Genomic DNA, 22,095 nt, shown 5'->3' on the forward strand with positions numbered 1-22,095 from the left:
ACTAATCAAGTGTCCCAGTGAAAATTTGAGGCAAACCGACTTAATGCTTAATCCACAGTGAAATGACTTTTTTTTTTTTTTTTTCCCTCCTCCTATATTTGTAAATTCAGGGCCTTAAAAAAAGCCAAAATCATTTTAAAGCTTTTTACACAGAAATCAGTCTATGTGTCTTGGTATCGAGAATCATTGAATTCATTTCAGAAGCATTCTTGTCCCAGTTACTTTCATAATTCCCTAAATTCATGAAATACTATGTTGAATATTTGGTGTTTTCCAAAGAATGTATTCTGTCCTTGGAAAGTGATGAGCATTCTGTAGTCTCCTTCATATTTAGCAAGGTCCAGGAAAAAAGTTCTAAATGTTCCTGTTTAACGTGGGAGGACTATACCACAAGCTAAATTAATTGAGCTTGGTATCAACATTTTTGACTTGCGCTTACATTCAGATAGGAAAATTTGTCCTGTTTTTTCACAGCACACAAGACTGGTACATTAGTTGTGTCATAATTGCATTCTGGAAGGTACTAACACCTTTCTTTGAATCTTTTTTTACATATTTCAGGCAGTGAACACTACAACTAACCCAGTCATTTGCTTGTTGTAACCCTACATTCTCTATATCCAAACTTGATATTGCAGAGCCTTATATAACGCTTCTACACTGAGGATATAGGAAATGTGGTTCCTGCAGTAATAGCATATAAAGGTGAGACACACACCTATCTAGTCCATTCTCAACTCATAAATATGGTGGCATGCGTTGAGAGGAGAAAATTGTGTATGTAGTAGACTTTCTATTGAGATTTCTTTTGAAATTCCAGTGGCTTTTCCTACTTTTTTTTCCTTTTCTATTTCAGTGAAATCCTAATCACTTTCATAGGTTGTTTAAGGATTTTTCTGTCTTAATGTAAAACACTAGACAAATTTAATACATTAAAGGTATCCCTTTAGGCCATTTAATAGCTCAGTCATTTCTACTTGACAGTTTTTCAATGAAGCACAAAAAAATCTCTTATGTTCTAAAACACTTAGGAAATAATTTCTTTTTTTTTTTTTTCTTTTTAACCTATCCTTTTTTCGGTAGATTCTCTTATTCAAAGAGTCCTTGAGCACAGGCCACTTTGAAATCTTTTGTAGATAAGAAAGTGCTTAGGGACTTTCTTATAATTTGAAATGCAAACCTCCTGAGGATTTGGAGGCTACAGATATAGCCATTGTTTTGAGTGCAGTGAGATGCATTTCCTAAATTCTTTATCTCATTATTATTCTGTGCGTATTTTAAACAACTAGGAATTTAGTAATCTCCTTTTTTTTTTAATCTATCTACTTTAGATTTAACTGCATCTCATGAAGGAAACTTTCAGTCCTTTAAGTCCTTAATTCTGAGTGGATTTTTTTTCTTTTCTATCATTTTACTGTTTTGCTTTTGGTTTATTGGATCAGTCCAGACTGTGGGCAAGATTAGACTAATCAAGAGGTCAGATTCAGAGAGAAAGCATGAGGCAGTGTGACTTGCATGTGAAGGAACCCTACTCTCGCTGGAATTTGGAAAGTGCTTCCTGAACAGGAGGCCAGGATGGTGATGATTAAAGGGAGAGATAGAGACATGACATTCACTTATCTCTAAGTGAATATCTAAGACTGTAAGTAAATGCCTAGCTTTCTTCAGCTTGGCATAACCAACTTCTGTTGCCTCTATGAATGTTTCAGCTGGCATTTACTATATAGAATGGTACACATTGAATTAAATGTCTTTAAAATATAAATCTGATGCACTGATCTTTTACTGATTTCAAGATACAGTAACAAAGGATGGATATCTGTTTCTTTAGCGTTGGAATATTTTTTTCTTATTCTTTTTTTTTTTTCAAATTATTTTCATAGATTTTATTTCCTTCTTTTATGCTGTTACTTTTGATCTGCTGCATATTTTTTCACATCTGTCAGTTTGATAGTTTTCATTCATTTGTCTCCTTATTGTTGCTGACAGAAAACCTTAACTTTTGAGCAGAGCTGAATGATCAGCTTACAGGCTGGTTACTGACACTAGCGTCTGACTTCTTTCCTCCGTTAGTAGCATTAGTTTCAGAATGTCATTGTTTTGCTCTAGATGTCACAGCGTGCCTGTCTCTCTTCTTCTTTCTTTATTTTTCTCTTTTGCTTCCAAAATCCAGTTCCAGATTGAAATGTCACTACACTACAGGAGTACTGAAAAAAAAAAAAAAGAAAAAGATAAAAATAAATAAATTCAGGGCATTATGAGAAAATAACAATAAAACAAATACATCTATTAACTTGTAGTGAAATGTCTTAGCTATATTGTGGATATATAATGCTGTATTACATAGCATTGTAATTACTGCTGAGTTTTTCAGATTTGTGCATTCATTAAATCCATGTCAGACCTTATTAACAGAATGCAAGCATTTGGTTGTGCTCATCATGTGTACATTCTAATCTAAACTGTTTCTGTAAGGTGAAAAATTTTCATTTCACAACCTCTACTCCAGTATTTGACAGCTTCATTTTTCACGAAAATGTTTTCTTTGAATACCCATCAGTTAGGGCAGAGTTCCAGCTAAATTGCATCATGAGCTCATTAACTCCCATCTAATCATACAGTCATGGCTGATTAATCACTTCTTCTGGTGCCTTGTTTTAATAAAACTATTTTTCCATACCACTGACCAGCAAACTGCTGTCTAATTTAATGTGTGGGATAGTCTTTGCTGAAGGGAGCAGAATACAATCTGCTTCCACAGATCCAAAGGGTATTGTATGAGGCAATCATCACATGCAAGTGTCTTGTATCTGTAATTCTCTCTTTTTTTTTTTTTTTTTCTTTCTTCTTTTTCTTTTTTTTTGGTATGTTCCTAAGGAACAGGGAAAACCTGTGTTTCCTCACACAGAGCTGTATAGGTTTCCTGTGCTGCAGAAAGGGACAGGAGGCACTGTAGTTCAGGAGTATAACTGTGGCTGGTGGATTTTTGAATACAGATCATCCATCTCCAACTGCGGAGCTCTGCGTTCATTAATTACTTTGTATTAGTAAACAAGATAACTAACACACAGAGCTGGCAGCTTTTAATTTTCTCAGCCGTGTGTATGTGCAAATCCATCCCATTTCCATGCCAATGGAAAAACGTAACTCTCCTTTTCTCTTAATAAGTATTAATTAATGAATAAGTCAAGTTCTTAAGGTATGTTCTTAAAAAATGCTGAAGATTGGGAGTTAAATGCACTCGTGACAATTTAAGCTCTCTGGTTCACAGTTCAGTAGCCTCGTTAATGCAGTATCTGAAAGCTGACAACAGTTGTGTTAAATATGATGGACTAAGGGTTTAAGGTTTGCTAGGAGACCCTCCTGTCTAGGAGGAGTCAGAAGTGAGCCAGGGGTTTTGGCTCTTTTCATTTCCTAGCACTGACTATAATGTTTTCTCTTTTGACAAGTTATAGGTGCAGTGAGACAATAATTATTTTTTGATCAAAGTTTTGAGCAAAGCATGTGAATTATGGCTTCTTATTTCTACAGTTTGATTGTTTTTTATTAGGTTAATGGTTGTCAACAAGTACCAGGCATAACTCACTGGAGTTACAAAACTCTGCGACAGTAATTTTCTTCAGAAATTCTTTGCATAAGTCCTCCATAGTCAGTGGTGTGTCATGAAGAGAGATGGAGCTGTTATGTCCAGCAACCAATGTTGTCCTTATTGCAAAATTCGCCCTTCTAAACTTTGAATTTGCATAATGTAAATGTTTCTTACTGCAAAGAAAGAAGAAAAAGAAGAGATAGAAAGGAGAGAAAGAAGTGGAGATTAAAGCATTTCATGCAGTGTGAGCCTTTGTGGCTCATCATGCAGATGGACAAATAAGCTACAAGTAAAAAGCTCTGTGACAAGACGATGTAATTTAGAGGTTTATTCTACATAAAATCCTGATTTTTCTCAGATATTTTAATGATGCCGCAGTACTAACAGGAGTACAGGAAATAAAAAAAAAAAAAGTGCACAACTTTTTCAAATAAAGTCATTTTCTCCTCAGTGCACCTTATTTAGTATCAGACATGATTGTTAGCAGGCCATTTCAAGTAAAGCACAAAAGGAATAAGACTTGGCTTTGATCAGCTACACTTTGATCAAGTGTAAGTACTGGAAAAAATCAAGGAGTGCAGGCAAAGTATTTTTGCATTATGGATATCCTCAGGGAAAGGCAATGATAGGAATAAAATCATTATCTATTTCATATCACAGAACTGTGACAAGCAAATATTTCCAGCCTGATACATATATTTTTCTTTTGAGTGTGTTGTATTTGGAATGAGGATCTATGCCATAAAGGCAAACATTTTGTCATCCCAGAGAAGTTTTCTGGTTTGGAGGTATATGGCAGGCCTTCTTCTGGTGTTACTATAACCATTGGACCTCTAATGTGCTCAAGGTTTTATTTCCAGGATGATGGTCAGTAGAAAGTGACTCTGTGAGAAGGAGAAATTAATTTCTCTTCACAGCTAACTTTCTGATAAAGGCTGCATACAGAGAAGGACCTAAATCAAACAGACACACAAGTACAGCTTTTTAAGAGTTTTGTAGACAAATACCTTAAATCCTGTACTGGAAGAGAAGACACATCATCAGTTACCTTGTTGAATATTAAATTCAGGAAATCAAGGTGGGCCCTGAAAATAGGTAAGTATTGTAACATAAACAAAGATCATTTCAATTTGAAATCTCTGTAGTTCAATTCCAGTTATTCCCACCTTTCTTAGAACTAGACTGAGGTTTTCCTACAAGTTCTGTTTCCACAGCTGAGAAATGAAGTGGAAAAAACAAACAAACAAACAAACAAAAAACCCAAACACCAAAGCATATTTTTCTCGTAAGACTTTCCTGTTTCTGCTCAGAAAAATTAGTATAAGCATAGAAGAAGACACAACATGCACTAGCTGGAATGCATTGCTTCACTGAGATTTCAGGTCTCAATCCCATGGATCATGACAATGTATCTGTTACAGCTGTCATAAATAACTGTAGATAATGTAATTAGTTCTACTCAGCTAAGATTCTCCTATATGGTGTGGAACAAAAGTCCTTATGTTTTTGCGTGCTGCTCAGTCAGATGAAAGAAAACAGAATATAGAAGCCAGAATTACAAATGGTAGGCTGTTCTGCACAGCTTCAAGGAGCTTACTTTCCAGTGCTGCATACTGGTAATGAATGTTGCTATATTAGTGCATGTTCAGTGCATGTAAGCTTGTGTCATGTCAAACTGTAAAATAAATAAATAAATAAATAAGTTTGTGTATGGTGCCTCGTAATGATGGAAAAGTCCCTCTTTATTTCTCTCCATCTTGTTTATGGCTCCTTATGACAGTAGAAAAGAGAGGGAAGAGAACTACATTCCTTCTGTTTTAACTGGCTTTTATGTTTGGTTAATGTAATGTTGGGTATCTACAACTCACAGTTAAAAATTTATCAGAAAACCAGTCCTCAGTTTGGATTAAATGAATTTAACTTGTACCCTTGTCAGGAAAAATTGGAGCTCTTACATAGTTCTGAAGAGAAATCAGAAAATGCAGATCACTCTCCAAAGTTTCTGGATTAGCATTACAGCCAAAGGTTAAATCACAACTGCGTGTTCTTCATGGAAGACTTCTTTGTGCAGTTACATGATATTTTACGGGAAGTATTAAGATGATAGCATTATACTCACACCTAGTTCAAGAAGATAAATTGTTTTGTAATTCTAAATGCTGCTTTTGATGTTACGTCGGAATACTAGAATACAGTTTTTCTCCTTATAGTACTATTTGTACTATGGTATGGGTCCCATTCCATTTCAGTAATCATGAAACACTGCTGTCTGGTGTGGAGTGTGATATTTGAATAGAATTTGGTAGCTTTCTGTAAAATGATTAATTGTAGCAATATGAGTTGCCCACAGTCGCTAAGTAAATTCTAAAGACCTTATATCTTTCACTCTTTTGGTAACTCTGATGTTCTCATAGCAGGATAATAATTTTCTCTATTCAGAACTGTCAGATGGCAATGAATCCTCTAAATTTTGATATCTAATTTCATCCAGTGTATTGTTTTTTCTTCTGGGGAAGTCTGAGTACCCAAATTCATGTGGAAGAAATGTTATAAAATAGCATACTGTATTTGAGGTATATATGCTTTAAGATGGATTCAGCTTCCTCTACTGAAGGAGATACTGTAAAGATGAAAAAGAAGATAAAAATTAGTACATGCATACCTAAACATTTTCTTTTTTCAAACAATATGATCTTAGTGATCAGGAGAGAAGATTAGCCATAAGAGGAATAGTTGCTGAATTCCATGGCTTTGGATTTATTGGCACAAGGCAGTAATGTGCTTTTTACAGTTAATGATGGCATGATAGTTTAAGATAGCACGGTGACAGAAAACTTCAGGAAGTGACTGGCAATCCCCTACTGCCATTCCCTCAGCTATTTTGAAGTTCAGACCTTCCAAGACCAGTTGCAAGATCTATCCCTCCTAACAAGTCAATAGGTCAATAAAGCCTAAGTGGAGCCATTCACGGTGAGAACAGGTAATTCCAAGTCTAAAGAGCATGAACTACTCCCAAGAGGGAGGTGACCAGATGTGGTTTGGTAGAATGGATGGTTAGTTTTTTTTTTTTTTTTTTTTTTTTCTGTGTTTTGTTTCTATCCCTCTCACCAAAGCTTGACAGCGCTTGACTCTTGAAGCTACCTGGTATCCATTAAAATAAATAGTCAGTTCAACATTTGTAAGGCAATTGGTTGCGCAAGTTGTAATGCACATTGAGCTTTGAGTGGATTCTTTCTGAAACCAATTGTGGCTGCCCTGTTCGTTTAAATTTTGTGACAGTAAGAGAACTTCCCAAGGCAAGACAATAAAACATGGATTAATGCAGGTCTTTCTAGCATTGTCACACAGTCAAATTGTTTGCGATGTTATGTTCTTAGTGCATGTGGAATTTGAACAAAAGGTCAGTCAAAACCAAGCTAATAAATAAATGAGGTACATGAATCTAACTTGGCTATTTCTCATTCCTTTTTTAAGCCGTCATAGTTGTATTGTCTGTATTATGCTTTAGACCATTGCCTGTTTTCCTAACTTATAAATATCTTATATCTTTTATTATTATATTGCATCAATTTTAAATCTCCAGGTGTTTTCTAGAAGAGATACCTGCAGCTGAAGTTGATAATAAAACTCACAGAATTTATATTATAAATCTAAATACAGTCTAAATCTCAGAAGAGAGGTAGCAATTGTCAAGTTAACAAATGCTTAAAAGTTCATCGTGTTAGTTACTATGTTAAATAGTTGGCAGGTCACATGGTATTCTCTAAACTTTGTGTGCTAACAGGACCTAACAAAATATAAATATTTTTAACTATGTGAAATATAAAACTCAATTTTAATTGAAAAACTTATTGAAAAAATGAGGAAATTTACTTCAAATAAAATTATTTTAATAGGTGATAACTTGCTATGTTGCTTTGAATTATAATAGTTTCAGAAGTAAGCTGAAATCTAAATAATGCTGGTTTTGGAAATTGCTTATAATTTGCCCTAAGCTACCTTCTTAAATTATTGCTAAATTTGTATATGGCATCTGCTAAGGAAAGGTCAGTGTTTACCTGCAGTAAAACCACAGAAGGCTTGATATGCTGCAATGTTTCCTGTGCTAAATCTAGAGACCAATCTACTTCAGATGTGCCAGCTAAGTTTTTAATAGTTAGTGCCATACTAGCCTTTCTAGTAGCTGAATTGTTCTAGTTCTGTTTATCCTGGCTGAGACTATATAATGGTGCAAAGATTTTTAGAGAGGGTAGTTTAAAATCAGTTTCAGTTTACTTAATGAACCTTAAGACAGTTTTATTAACACAAAATCTTAAGCTTTCAGAGTCATTCTCTGTCATTCCCCATAAAAAGAACGATGTTTTGATGTTTTGTTCTCTGTTCGTGTGCAACGTATTTTCTAATGCTGCAGGCTGTGTAGGGTCTGGGTTTGACAGCTATCCCCTAATTTTAGATTTCATACTTCTAGCATTCATTACACTGACAAATATTGGGCAGCCACCACTAAATCTTTTATAATGAAAAAAATGAAAAATATTCACCAAGGGCGTAGCTTTACTCAAGAGAAAATGGATATATGTTTTGTGTGAATCTGTGTTCTGTATTTTTGACCAGTTAGCACAGAATACAATGTGCAGTTAATTCAGCATCAGTCTTTGTTTGCTGTCTATTGTCTGATATATTTAGATGGACGTTTTGAACTTCCAGAATTTGAAGCATTTTCCATAAAATAAAGAGGAAAAAGTGAGGTATTGACATTTTAAAGAGGGAATGCCAAAAGAATAACTTCTACTCATGTATTTTCTTTCACGCTGGATACATTTCTGAAAAAGTGAAATGTTAAATTCAAAATAAACTTTGATATGCTATATTTAAAGAAAGAGATTTACTGATTTCTTGCTTTTTCTTTCTACAGCTAGTTGATGTGGAAAAATGGGTATGTGATTCTGTCTTTTATTCGCTTGATCCCAAATGTTTCATGTTGCCACTCAGTCTAATTTGTCTGTTTTTATACCCTGTGTGCTCATGAATGTTTATCTTGCTTGGCTCAAAAAAAGGAGGCAAATGCATGGCCTTGTAGGATCTGGTCATTCCTGAATTTCAATACCAAATTTCATGCTACCACAATGACTTATATCTCTTTTAATTTGATCTTAGAATTGTGCAGTGCACACTTCTGATTCTTGCCTCTCAGTTTTGAGCCTTGCTGTCTAGTGTTATAACTCCATTCTGTAACCCACCTTGTCTTTTCCAGTATAGACAATGTAATCCTAAAATGCATGACAATAAGATAATTAATACTGATAAATAATGTGTAATGCTCTACCTAGCTGCTACAAATATATATATTAAATCTTTAAAGATGGAGAACAGCTGCTACAGAATAAAAAAAAGTTGTTCATAGATCTTAGCAAGTAATGTCAAAGCACAGCTCTCTGCTAGATGTTTTGCCAAGGCCTTTCCTAGTGTGTCTGTGTATACCATGCATATTTGTGTGGGCATCTGGTATAACTTCCCCATATTGGACATGTTTGCGTATGTCTTTTTCCAACATAATCTGTAACATCAGCATATGTATGAGTTAGTGGTCTTAAAGGTGTGTGTAGAATTGTTTGTTCACATTAAAAAAAAAAAAGAAAAAAAAAGTTAGAAGCCTCTCTGAAAGCTTGGACAATTAAAGGCCTCTGCCATTTCTTAGTATCTAGTTTGCACTGCACGACTGCACGTGACCAGAAACCATTGAGATGTCATTTGGAGTATGGCCAATGACAATGCTAGAATGCTGGTCTCGATTTATTTCAGCTAGACTTCATAGAACTTGAATCTGTGATTACTACATGTTTATAGTAACAAATATATGTAACATATATTAACAAGCTCAAGTTAGAGCTTGCTTGAGAGTCCTATAGGTAAGTACATTTTTTAAAAAGGTGGCTTAAGCTTTTCAGTACACTTTCTTCTCACATATCACCAATTATCTATGTTAGGACTATATATATATGTGAGATAAATACATATAATTGCATACAAAAATTCTTATAATATTTATAAATGAGCAACTGTTGTTGTGTTAATTTCAGTTCATTGGATCAGTATGATGGCATTATCTGTGTCATGTGAATCTTATATTTTTGAAAAACAACATGGATTGATTTGGAATGCTTTTTAAACTATACTAATGGTCAGGTTGTCTTCTCATTCAACCTTTTAATTACAAGTAAGAGAGCTTGGTTCTAAATCTTCGGAGTCTGTGGGTCTTATTAACAATTTTGCTGTAGAGCAAAAAAACCAGCAATAATAAGGAAGTTGAGTATTATACAGGCACCTGGCTGCATACTCCATGAAGTGTGAAAAAATGTGAGCCAGGAGTTTACTGGTAACACTCTTACATAGCATCTTTTTTTTTTTTTTTTTTTTACTGAAGTATTCAAAGAGTATGTACTTGGAAAATACAATGTTACATAATACATAAATACATACATAAATATAGGTTGGATCTGCTTTTTTATTATTATAATTATTATTATTATTATTTTTTCCCAGAATTTATATCACAATCTTATGTTTTGGAAAGGCTGCTTCACAGAAGCGGGTCCTTATACCATGTTGAAATTGAATGTTTTCCATGACAGCAGAGCTAAATGCTTCTTTGTGACTTACATGAGCTAAAGACTCTTCTTAGTAGACCAATTAAATAATCCAGGCAGATTCCTATGTGATGGCACTGGCATTGCCTCAGATATTAAATTCTTCCATCTCAGGTGAGCCCTTGTTTGCTCTGTAAGGCATCTCTTAGTCCTCTTTGTAATTCTAGAGGGTTCCCATGGTGGATTGCAGATGTACACGCTGAATTAATCCAGAATGCCTTACAGGGACATACAAAACTGAAAGGTGCATTTTAAAAGCAGTTATTAGACTGCAGCTGAAAGCTGTCTATTGCACAGCTGGTATAACAGCTGATACATGGTCAATGAGGCCAGGTGCCTCATTTTAATACATATATCTCTCCATAAGTCATCTTCCAGTGTAGAATGCAGTGGTTAATGCAAGTCTTTTCACTTATGTCTACATATGTGTGGACATCTTGAAGCCCAAGCTCGGAGCCAAATTATACAAACTTCATGCCATAGTAGTGATCAAATTAATAACTGAACTTGCTGCAAGCAGTTTCACACAGTTCAAAGAAGAAGGTAAACTCATTGACTTCTGAGCAGTTCCAACCTGTAAAGTCTGCTGGTAAAATTTTTAGAATGAATTACTCCAGTTCTGCTGTGCCTCTCTTCAATTACTATGAATCTTCTTGTAATTTTGTCCCCAAGCCTTTATTATGCTGTAAGAAGAAGGGCATTGAAGCTAGGTAATAACTAAGTGGACTTGAGATATTCCTTGAACCTTTGGTTTTTTCCTTTTGTATCTTGACAGGTGTGACTGTGAGGACTATAGGTCTGCTTCAGTATTGAATCAAACAGATTAGTTTCAGATACCTTGCAAAACATAAAATCTAATGGAAGTAGGGTTTATCTTTTCTGTCATGCCACTGTTACATATTTGAAAATGGGCTTTTCTGCTTTTAGTGAAACTATCAAGGTGGGGATGACACATTTGATCAGAGAGAGCTACAGAATTTAAACTGAAGGTTAGAAGACACTGAATGTATTTTATTCACAGAGGAAATAGCGGTAGTAAAATAAGCTGAATTTGAATAATGCATAGCAAATGGAATTCCTTTCATCCTGCCTTTATTTTTTTTTTTCTCTTTTGATATCTTTACAAAATAGGTTAAAGAATTTTAAAATGTCTGTTGTTGTGAATTAGCAACAATTGGTATTAGCTTGAAATGTTCAGGAACTGTCCAGATTTTTAGAGTAGGTGGTGTTTACTTTTAAGGCTTGATTTTTAAAGGACTTCTATTCTCATAAAAGCACCTGAATTTGTCTTGACTTCAAAAAGAAATGCTTATCACTCTAACAGAGTTCAACATAAGGAATATCAATTTTCTAGGGCATTTATGGTTTCCAAAACCTGGCCTTTTTACACATTTGCTTACGTATGGTTGGTGAATTATTTTGGCAAAGCTGTGTTAACTACATCACTGTAGGATTTTAAATAAAGAGACAGAGGAACCTCTTCTGATGGAGGTAATGGTTAATCTTTTTCTTTTTTTCCTCAAGTAGCTATTGTATTAGCTGTTTATGCCCCTGGTATAAGGAAATTTCAGTTTCTTTGGAAAAGAGAAACTTGCAGAATAAGAAAACACTCTTTGAGGACACTTGTCAGAATTGTTTAATTGAAAAGAATTCTGGATTGAAAAGAACTAAATATTTTATGATTCTAAGTTCTGGCTTTGAGGACAATGTGGACTGGATAACTATAGCAGTAACTTCTAAGTAGATTTTGAGTAGAGGTAGCAAGCTGGGATTGTTGTAGAGTTTTGAGAGAATCACAAAACAAAGCTTCATTGGAAAGTAATAGTTGCTATAACATGTATTCTGTACCATTTAAAATAATTCATTGCACATCCATGCTTTGTAATCATTGTGACCTTCAATCATTAAATTATCTAATGAGTCAAAAATATTTTTTGAGATTTTCTGTTAAAACTGAATTATTTTACTTAAATACAGTTATCATATTTTTGAAGTAGGAAAATATGCTGATTACACAAAAATATTTGATCCTACAGCCTAAATAATTTCTACTCTTTTAATACAATAGTAGAATTTCTAGCTGTGTATTAGGATTTACTTGGCATTTCTTCTGCAGCCCATATTACAGATCTGAGAATTTCAAGCAGTGTAGTACTGTGAATTGCAGCAAAATGCCTACTTCGTTTACTCGTTTTCCATATTTTTAATAGGTTTTTGTAAAGATTTGACATTTCTTTGTAAGCAAATTTCTACAAGAATAGTATGAACAGTATACTCCAGATATACAAAAGGCATACTCTAAATTGAGGTTTTCAAAACTAGTCTCAGGGGATTTTCTTTCAAAAATTCAAGATTAAATATTATTGCTCTTCTGCTCTTTTCTTCTAACCAGAGAGCCCAAGAATGAAGATGAAATTAATATAAGTTAGAAGTGCTAACCATAAGTCCTCTAAAGAGCCAAATCATACAAGAGTCGCCAACAGCTGTAAATATTTGCATTAACAGCACATCCTAGTGCCCTTGAATAAGCCTGTAATAGCTTTTTATTTATTTGTTTCTGTTAGAGTGAGAATGGTTAGGATGATGGATAGAATGATGGATGTTATGTGCCTAAAATTTAATTCTCTAATATAAAATCTTGCAAAGGCATAAGTATCAGAAACTTTTTCAATATGATCTCCTCTGTCTCTCTCTTTGTTTCTTTTTTTTTTTTTGTTCTTTTTTTTTTTTTTTTTTTAAAGTCATGGTCCATGTCATGGAGGTAATCCTGCTGCTGAATATTGAGAGTTTAATTCCTTTGCAGAGATGGTATTCATGTGATGCTGAGCACTCACACAAGCATTTGACTCCAAAACATCAAATAGTATATGCAGCTGAAGACTTAAAATCAGTTGAATATGATTATACAGTTTTCAGTTGCCTTCAATTATCAGTCCTACCTGTCAGGATAACTTTTGAGAAGATTTTAATGTCAGTGAAACAGGCACACGTAAAACTCACAACACTTTCTGCTTTCTTGAACAAGTGAATTCTAGAGGTGAAATGATGTCTTCAGTACTTTCAGTCATCAGACTTGCTTTGATTTCACTAGGATGAGATTTCACACAGAGACTTTTATTTGTAGCCCAGAAATACATCAGAAGTCTAATTATTGCATTGCTTCTTGGCCTCTAAATGCTCAGTAGAGAACCTCCAGTGGATTCTTCAGTTTCAGTGTTTGATACAGTGTAAGCGTTCTGTACTTAGTTCAGAATTGGTCATCTCTTCAGACATAGGAATTGCTTTAGGCATTCTCAATGTAGACAGTGTAGGATTAGCAAGTTATTTCGACTCATAGCTGTAGCAAGGAAGAGAATCAGAAGCTTCTCCTGTGTAGTTGGTCCCATCCTAAAGAAAATGCCAGCTTCATAAATCAGATGAATCACATTCTAGAAATGCCTCTCTTCCTTGACTGAAAAGTAAGTCTACACAACTAGTAGAAATCTACTTAGCACATATAAATCTCTTCCTTAATAACTCTAAGACTTAGTTTTTTTTTATAGCATGTCATACTGGATAGTACATATATCAGTATCATTTGTAAGGGTGTGCAGCAAGTAGAGTTTCATACATAAAGATGACCAAGCTCTGCTGTCACCTGTGCAGCTCCACAGATGGAGCAGTAGCTTTGTGTATAACTAAAATAAGAGATCATGACAATTTGATCTCTTCTTTTACTTTTAGCCAAGTAGGTGAATAGTGGACAACAATCATTTATTTCATTTATTGTACTTTATTGTACTTAGTGACTGTATCAGTCTGTATCACTTTAACACTTTGCTATCAATCTTTCATGAACAAAACCTTTCAGGAGTGATTGGTGTTAGAATGACATTAATAAATTTCAAGTTATAGATCTGTCTGTTTAATTTTCAAGTACATATTCTGAATTGCAAATGTTCATCCAGGAATGTATGTGCACAGGCATCCTGAGGTACAGAGAGCAAGTGTGGAGGAACAGAAGGTTCTTTGCACAGGATGCACTGCTTTGTGTAACAGCCTGTTGCACACCTAAAGTGCATAATTTCTGCCTTTTTTGCTTTAGGGGTCATTTTTTTTCCCCCCAGTCTATAAGTTAATGGTTTTGAAAGGGAGCATTCTTCCTTACCTAAGAAGGGAATTGATTTAAAAACAGGGGAGAACTTTCTTGCAGAAGGGAGTGACAGGAGTATCTGAAACCCCCTCTTGTGTTATTTGACTGTAGCCAGGCAGCTGGGACCATCCCAGTTCATGCCATGTAACTTCTCAAACTTGGCCTGAAGCTTTGCAGGAACATTCTCTTCACTTTCACAGTGATAAGTTGCATTTAAGTGTTTGCTGTGAAGAGAAAGCATTCTTACACTAACAGTTAACTTTGAGAATATTTTTCCCCCTGGAGGTTTTGAGGCAGTAGGTAAATGAGTGGATACGTGTTCAGAGTTCCCTCACCCACTGTTATCTTTCAATGTTTCTGGCTTGGGGGAACTGTTCATGGCATTTTCTGTCTCTTAGAATGACATGTAAATCATCTTCAAAATTATTAAGGAATCAGAGTAACTCTAAAAAACGCACCATTGCACCAGCAAACAGGTGAATAGTGGTTTTCTTTTGTTTGTTACAGTTCATTTAATATATCAACAGAATGAATTGTTAATTCTGGCTTTTCAAAAAATCCAGTGTAAGAGCCTGCTGTGTAATTTTAGTTACTGGGGAAGAGATAAATTATTTATATTAATCTGAAGCTAGTTAAGAGGCTATAAACAAGTGGTTAAAATAAATGATCAAAAAGAGAACCAGCAGACTCCACAGAGGGACTGTTGGTTAATGTACTTGTCACATGAAAAAGCAGTGTGGTTATGCAGTTCTCAAAGTAAAGTTTCGTAGATGAATGGCAGCCAGAAGAGCCTGAAGTCTTTGATGGATATAATCTCCTTGATAAACAGAGAACATTTTGGCAAGTGATATTCAGTATTGATGAATAGAGGAAAGATTATATTAAAATTAATTATGTAATTAACTGGTTTCTTTATTAATGAATTTATGCACACAGAGCACTGTAGACAGCTGAACAAAGAGTTATGGTTAGCTTCTGGAGCCACCCAGTAAAAGCAAACAAAACATTGGGATAAGAAGTGGAATAAATAATAATGACAAAATGATCACACTGCTGATCTATGCACGTATTTTAAGTAAACACTTTAGGGGAGTGGTGGACAAGGTGCCTGATCTTTAGTTTTGCTCAATTTGTTTCCAAATGTTTAAATACTAAATAAAACTAGAAGACTTCCCAGAAGAGAAGAACATTTTGACATCAGTAGGTTACACCATATTATTTATTTATTTATCATCTAAAACATCTTGTGTATCTCTGAGAATAGATGCTTCTGTTTTTCTGTGTTTAAAGCACGTATGAAATGAAAGCACACAGTCTTGCCTGGAGACTATCCAGTCAGACTCTTTTTACGTGGCATAGAGGTTTCCTGCTGGACTTCAGTCCCCAGCTTCAACATTTCAGCAATCAAAACACGAACTCAAAAGAGGAAAGGGTGGCTTTAGACCTCTTGAAGAGAAAATTAGGTCACTGCATGTAACCTAACACAAAACTGCTATTCTTAAGACAAAACTATTCTTAAGCACCTCTATGAAAATTAACCTCAAAATTTCTGTAATTCTCTGACATCAGTAATGTGGCACTTCATTGTTTTTAATTCACCGCATGAAATATTACTAGTGTTTTCATTTTATTAACTTACTTTGCATTTAGATATGATAAATTAGCACAATGCTAGTGTTGTTCTCCAGACTGCACTTTGAATGCCAGACTTTATAACTTTAATTGAACTTAGAAACAATCTGCAGAGCAAGTAGTTAAAGATAGTCAGGTATGGCATCTATTTTACCTGTACTGTGTTTTATCTTTAATCAATAAGTATTTTATGTGATATATAATTTAAAGTAAAAAATCTGAGATTATGCATAAAAATTGAAGCCTTGTTCTGAGCAGCTGTTTTGCTTTCTAGCACAAGCTATAATTATGCTAATTGCAATGATAAATGTTCCTTTTAAATGTGGTTTGTAGTTCTGTGTATCCCACTCACTATTTTAAGGAAAACAAATCCCATTTTTAAGCACCTGAAAGCAAATATTCATTTCACATTTTCTCTTTCTTCCCCCTCTGTCATCGCTCTACAGAAATTTATGATGAAGGTAAGCAAGTTAAATATTTAGTATTGTACTTTCTGTGAATTCCTATAATTTCATTTATTTCCTTATTTTTATTTATTTTTAACATCAACATCAAACTTGCCTTCACTGAAATAGAACACTGATTTTTTTTTTATATATTTTTTAATAGGGATTTAGAAAACACAGTGGCTCTAGGTTGCATCGAGGTTCTGGTTTATTTAGGTCATGATGCACCGAAGGCAGGCACTTGTGTCAGTGGAGACAGGACACTGGGCCAGCACCTGTAATTCTCAGTTCATCCTTGCCTTTTCAGAGAGAATGCAGCACTGTCTGGTAAATGTGAAATCTGGAGACAATGAATAAATAGCAGAAGTTCCAGTAAAACACGTGGGCATTTTGCAAAGTGGGGGACATCTCTCTGCTGCTGCTGTAACAGGACTACTGTTGTGATGGTGCCTCAGTGGGGGCAAATGGGCAGTCCTTGGGTTGAGTGTCATTGGCACTTCACTGCCTCAGGTCAATGAGCAGGATCTCTGCTTCTCTGTGTCCTTTTGTTTTGTTTTCCCTTTCACTATGGCAAGCTATTTGGAGAACTTCCAAGCATTCTGAATAATTGACATATGTAATAGTTGGCTATGATTTAGCCAAGATGTGTTGGTTATCTACTTTTTACTTTTGCCTTTAATTATCAACGTCTGTTCCCAGTTCATCTTCTGAAATGATTTGCTTACTGATTTTCATCCCTAGGAGCCTGCAGTTCTGTGGTATGATCTTGCTTGCTTCATTGTCACTCTCCACCAGGGAGGAATTCAGGGCTAGATAAGCAGTGCTATTTTAAGGGCTGAATTTAATGACGTCAGAGGAGTTTTCTTAATGTGACTCCTCTGCTGATCCATCTTTTCCTCCCACTTGGCTGTCTGTCTTATTCTTTATCTGTGAGTTTCTTTCTCAAGTGACAAAGATGACTCACATTCCTCGTATCATACAGTAACAGAAAAAGATTTTGCACAGTCCTTAACCTGTGAAAAATGCCTCTCTCCTGCACTTACTTAGCTCTAAAATAGCCAGGCAGATTTTTATTAATTTCTTCCATCTCCTCTGTGGAGGAGGAGGAGGTGGGAAATCTTCACTAGGCTAGGGAAGAATCGATAAATTTTATCCTCTTGGATAATTTTTTCCCCAAATTGCTCTAAATGCTTGAAAATATGAGTTTTTAATGGCAGTATTACCTCAACCATAAATATAAATGTTTGTTTTACATAGAGGGTTGGAAACAGATGATCAATATTATTTATTTTTGATTTATTTTCACTGTTATAGCTGCTTCTCATTAATGTGAAGTTCCCCATTACTGGGGAAGGGAAATATAAATGTAGTGTTGAAAATATTAATCACAAGGTATATCTGAAGTGTTTCTTATTATGTGGCTGTTTATTCTTCCTTCCAGCAAGTCAATATTATTGAAACTGGGATCATTTAGCATGGTGCTGGCAGAAATGTTTGTCGTCGTGACCAATTATTCTAATCTTTTTAATACATATAGTAAAATATCTCCGTGGTCTTCACTGAGTAAGAAGTGCTCATGGTTTTTAATGGCAATTGATTTATTCAGGTGATATTTATATGAAGTATAGTTACACATTGTACTGTGGCTTTGAAAGCAAGACATAGTTTGGAAACCTATAGCTTAGCTTAGCTCCTTTTTCTGTTCTTTGGCTTGGAGCAACACATAAAATAGGAGGTAAGTGCTGACCATGTTAATAAAAGAGCTGCGGGGTGTTTTTTGGTTTTGTTTATTTTGTTTGTCACAGTGGCCATCCATATTGAAGAGCAGGTACCAGCAGAGCTATCAGTTATGCTAATCCCCTTACCTGAATTTTTGCAGTACTTAGTGTTCTGCAGTGAATTCCATGAATAAAAGTAGCCTGACTAAGTAGTGATTTAAAAGGAAAGTGTAAAGACTAGAATACATGTAATATCTTCGTAGGTTAAACTTCTTGTTATGCCATTTTAGTATGCTGTATAGGCTAAAGTGAGGCAAGGGAAGAGGTTATAGACTGTTTTGAATTTGCCCTTCAATGTTGCTGTTACTGGATATGGGAGAGGTGAAGGAATATATTACCACAATGCTGCATGTCAGTGAATCGATTCACTTTACATCTTTAAATTCTAAGCAACTATATGCTGTGGGTTTGGTGCCAGCCACTGGAAATGGCAGCCTGAAGAGGATGGTAATTACAGAAGGGTCTCATTACCATTTTAGGTTTTAAGGTAGAGGAATTCGGGACCTTTGTGTCTGGTTGTTGCTACTTTAGAAAGAAAATTCTCTCAAGCCCTCTATCTCTGCTCTGAGGTTACTTCACGAGTTCTGCATTGACTCAGACTGTTCCTACACATTCTGAATTCATCACTGCTTACAGTTTTCTGGACTTTTTGATGAGCATTCATCCCACAAAACTGAAGTGCCTGACCTGGAGATACAGATATCCTAATTTTTCCAGTGAAACCACAAGCAGACGTGTAGGTATTGTGTGTGACTCATATTTTAGGTGGGTCGAATTACTGCCCAAAGTGCTTTTTTCTTTCCACTGACTGTTTAGCTTCCTTAGGCAAAATTAACCCAAGTCTTTGCATTTCATCATCAAGCAGCTCTTTTATCTATCTGTAAGCTATTACTGAGCATGCTGGTATTGAGAAGGAGCCTTCCTGTGTTCTCTAGCTCGCTGTTGCCTAGTATTAGAAGGAAGCTATCATAAGTCACCATGCTGGGCTCAGCATGAAAAATGTTAGATACTGATATAATTGTGGGGAGTAGGAGGTCTCATAGAACACTAATCTGTGGTGGTCTCCAATTCAAGTCAGCTTTGCAGGATTGCATCTTTACTGCTGTTTTCAGATAAAATTTGTGTACAGCAGGTGAAAAAAATGTATATTAATAATGGAATGAATATTTTTAATGTTATTATGGAAGCATTGTTTTGAGCATCCCCCTCTTTACAGAAATGGTTGGAACACCATGTAAACATCTGTGTGTAAAACCACATTGAAATGCTTTTAAAGCATGAGACATCCCACGTCTTTCCCTTCCGTTCCTTCCAGTTCCTTTCACTCTCCTTCCAGTTTCAGTCACCTCATTGCTAATTCTACCATGGAAGTTTTCCTTCACGTGAGTAAGGACTCAAAATCTTGCAAGATAAATTCATTCCACAGTTCTCCAGTGTTTTTCTTTCTGTCTTGCGTGCTACTAAACGGCAGCCTTTAATTTGCTTCAATGTAGGAATCCCCAAAGCATGATTTATAAACAAAGCAAATGTTCCTCCTACAAACACTCAGTTTTCTTTCTAGAGAACCACTTCAGGTCAAATACTTGTGTTCGTCTCCTAATTATTATTACAGTTTTATCAGCCTCTTGGAAAAAGGCTTCGATGTCAACATCCTTAATCTCTGGACATTGGTAGATTCTGACCAGGAATAGCATAATCCAGGGCCTAACATATTTTTTTCTCAGAATTCATGGTAGATGATTTTTTTCTAAGCAATACTTGTGATTGCACTCACATTTACAATTTGGGTTATCTTGCTAATAGATCAAAACACAATTTCAGAATGTAATGACTAGTCATGAGTGAAAAATATGACAGCCCCAAAGGGAGTGCTAAGGAAGGGAAGTGGATGCAGTAGCAACTGAATTTGAAGTGAAGGGAATTTGAGAAGTGGAAGCAGGATGATCAATAAGTCTTTTTATTGGTTTATTTTTGTGGTCTTATTTCTTTTCAAACAACTCCCCAAAGGGTTCAAAACATGAAATTGTAGGGTATTCTGTGTTTACTTATATGTGTCTATTTATGCAATTAAATCTCATGTCTGAATTTGAAGAGAGTATTTGTTTCCTCATTGTATAGTTTTAATAACAGTATAAATGTTTGTATAGAAATAAACTACACAGCTTCATGAATCTTAGAACACTCTCTTGGTGGATAATAATACTTTCACATTGATATTTGCAAATGTTTTTATGGAATTATAAGTGTCTTCTGTTTGATATGCTATTGTCTCCAGCATCTGCTTTTAGTTCTACATAGCCGTAATCATTAGAAATGATTAGCTTTTTCCCTTATCCAAACTTGTCAGGTAGATGTTTAAAAACAAGTCAAAAAGATCTTCATTTTAAATTCTAAGTTGATATGTTTGAAGTCATAGTTCCATTATTATGTGTTGCAGTTTTAAGATGATGTTGGCATTTTAAGTTTGTCACAAGAATACATTCAATGCAGAGTTGATTTCCCAATTGTCTTTGGAAATGGAGTGCACACTTCGGGTTTGTTTCAGAGGCTTGCTCCATTTTAATGAAATATAAGCACTCAGTGCTTTAAAGACATTGTTTTACTATAGGATACACATGAAATAACCATGATAAGCCATATTTGAAACTTTTAACTTTATCTTGCAGTATTTGCCTTGGAAGATGTTCGAAGAAAAGTAGGGAGCACATTATTTCTTTTACTGTACAACTGCTCTCAGCTGTAATAAAATTTCAGTGCCATGAAAATGTTTGTGTAGTATTTTTAGAAACTCATTCAGAGCAATACTGAGTGGTCCTAAGATCCATCTAGGCCATTTGGACTAGTGTTTCCTGTGGCTAGGTCTAGGGCACAGAGGAAATACTAGGGTAAGGAAATGTTTGATATTTACCACTACTGTCAATTATATGGATTGCATTTTTAAGGATTTACTACTGATATTTTGTAGCTTATTGTTTCAATTGATCTAAATATTTTTAACCCCATCAAAACTATAGTTGCTTACAATCTAGTCTTTGTACTGTTATTTTCCCTACAGCATGTGCCATTCTGTTGTGATAGGTTCATCATGAAATGAGATCTGGCAGGCAGGAAAAGCTACTACATCATTTGTAAAAACTCACTGTGTTACCTTGTATGATTTTTCTAGAGAGCATACTTAAATTCTTGTTTTGTTGTGACATGTTCACTACTGGTGGTATGTTAAAATTGCTTTTGTGGGTGACTAGAATTGTCTGAACTGCTACATCCTAAATGCAACTGCGGTGGTGATTATTGAAACATTATAGTTCCAAGTACTGGCAAAGTGGCAATGTCATGAAAGCTTTGTCTGCACATGCACAAAACACTGAAATAACTATCCTGTTGTAGTATGCACTTTCATATTTTTGTCTTTCGCTGGTATATCCCTGAATCCTTTTTTTTTTTTTTTTTTTTTTTTTTTTTTTTTTTTTTTATGTTTTGGGATTGTGTACACCTGTGGAGAAAGGTCAACAAAGAAAAATATAATACTGGTGTGCACTCATGTGCTCACTGGTGTAATAAATATTTTACCTAGTGGAAATAAGGCTACTCTCTTGAAAAGAATGGAAAGGGAATGGCTATTTGACTCAAAGTCTCCTTGGATGCCAGGAGTATTCACTAGTCATTAAGAGTTCTCAACACAAGTGAGATTATCAGAAGCACAAATGGCTCCAAAACAGATTTTTAGTGTCACAGGTTTTGTTGGATATGTATGACATCTTACAGCAGGATTGGTACACACATTAAAATACATAATTTTTTGTTCAAACCAATTATAAATGTCATGTGATGGTGCTTCCACCATTTTCACATTTTGCTAGATAGCTTGAAT

General features: G+C 35.1%; 1 protein-coding gene across 13 annotated transcripts in view; it reads left to right on the top strand.

Moving 5' to 3' along the window:
- The window catches only part of RYR2 (ryanodine receptor 2), a 406,035-nt gene that overhangs the window by 137,020 nt on the left and 246,920 nt on the right, over positions 1-22,095 (top strand). For 10 of the 13 annotated variants that reach the window (XR_011808125.1, XM_027453781.3, XM_072035589.1 and 7 more), the window contains 2 exons: positions 8,505-8,525; positions 16,447-16,461. The exons of 2 other annotated variants lie outside the window; for them this stretch is intronic. Coding sequence is in view for 10 of the 11 variants with exons in the window: in XM_027453781.3 (XP_027309582.2) it covers positions 8,505-8,525; positions 16,447-16,461 (36 nt within the window). In the remaining variant the exon portion in view is untranslated. The remainder of the gene's footprint in view (positions 1-8,504; positions 8,526-16,446; positions 16,462-22,095) is intronic. One more of the 13 variants, XM_072035590.1, reaches the window with a different exon arrangement.

Source organism: Anas platyrhynchos, chromosome 3 (genome assembly GCF_047663525.1).
Source record: "Anas platyrhynchos isolate ZD024472 breed Pekin duck chromosome 3, IASCAAS_PekinDuck_T2T, whole genome shotgun sequence".
NCBI lineage: Eukaryota > Metazoa > Chordata > Aves > Anseriformes > Anatidae > Anas > Anas platyrhynchos.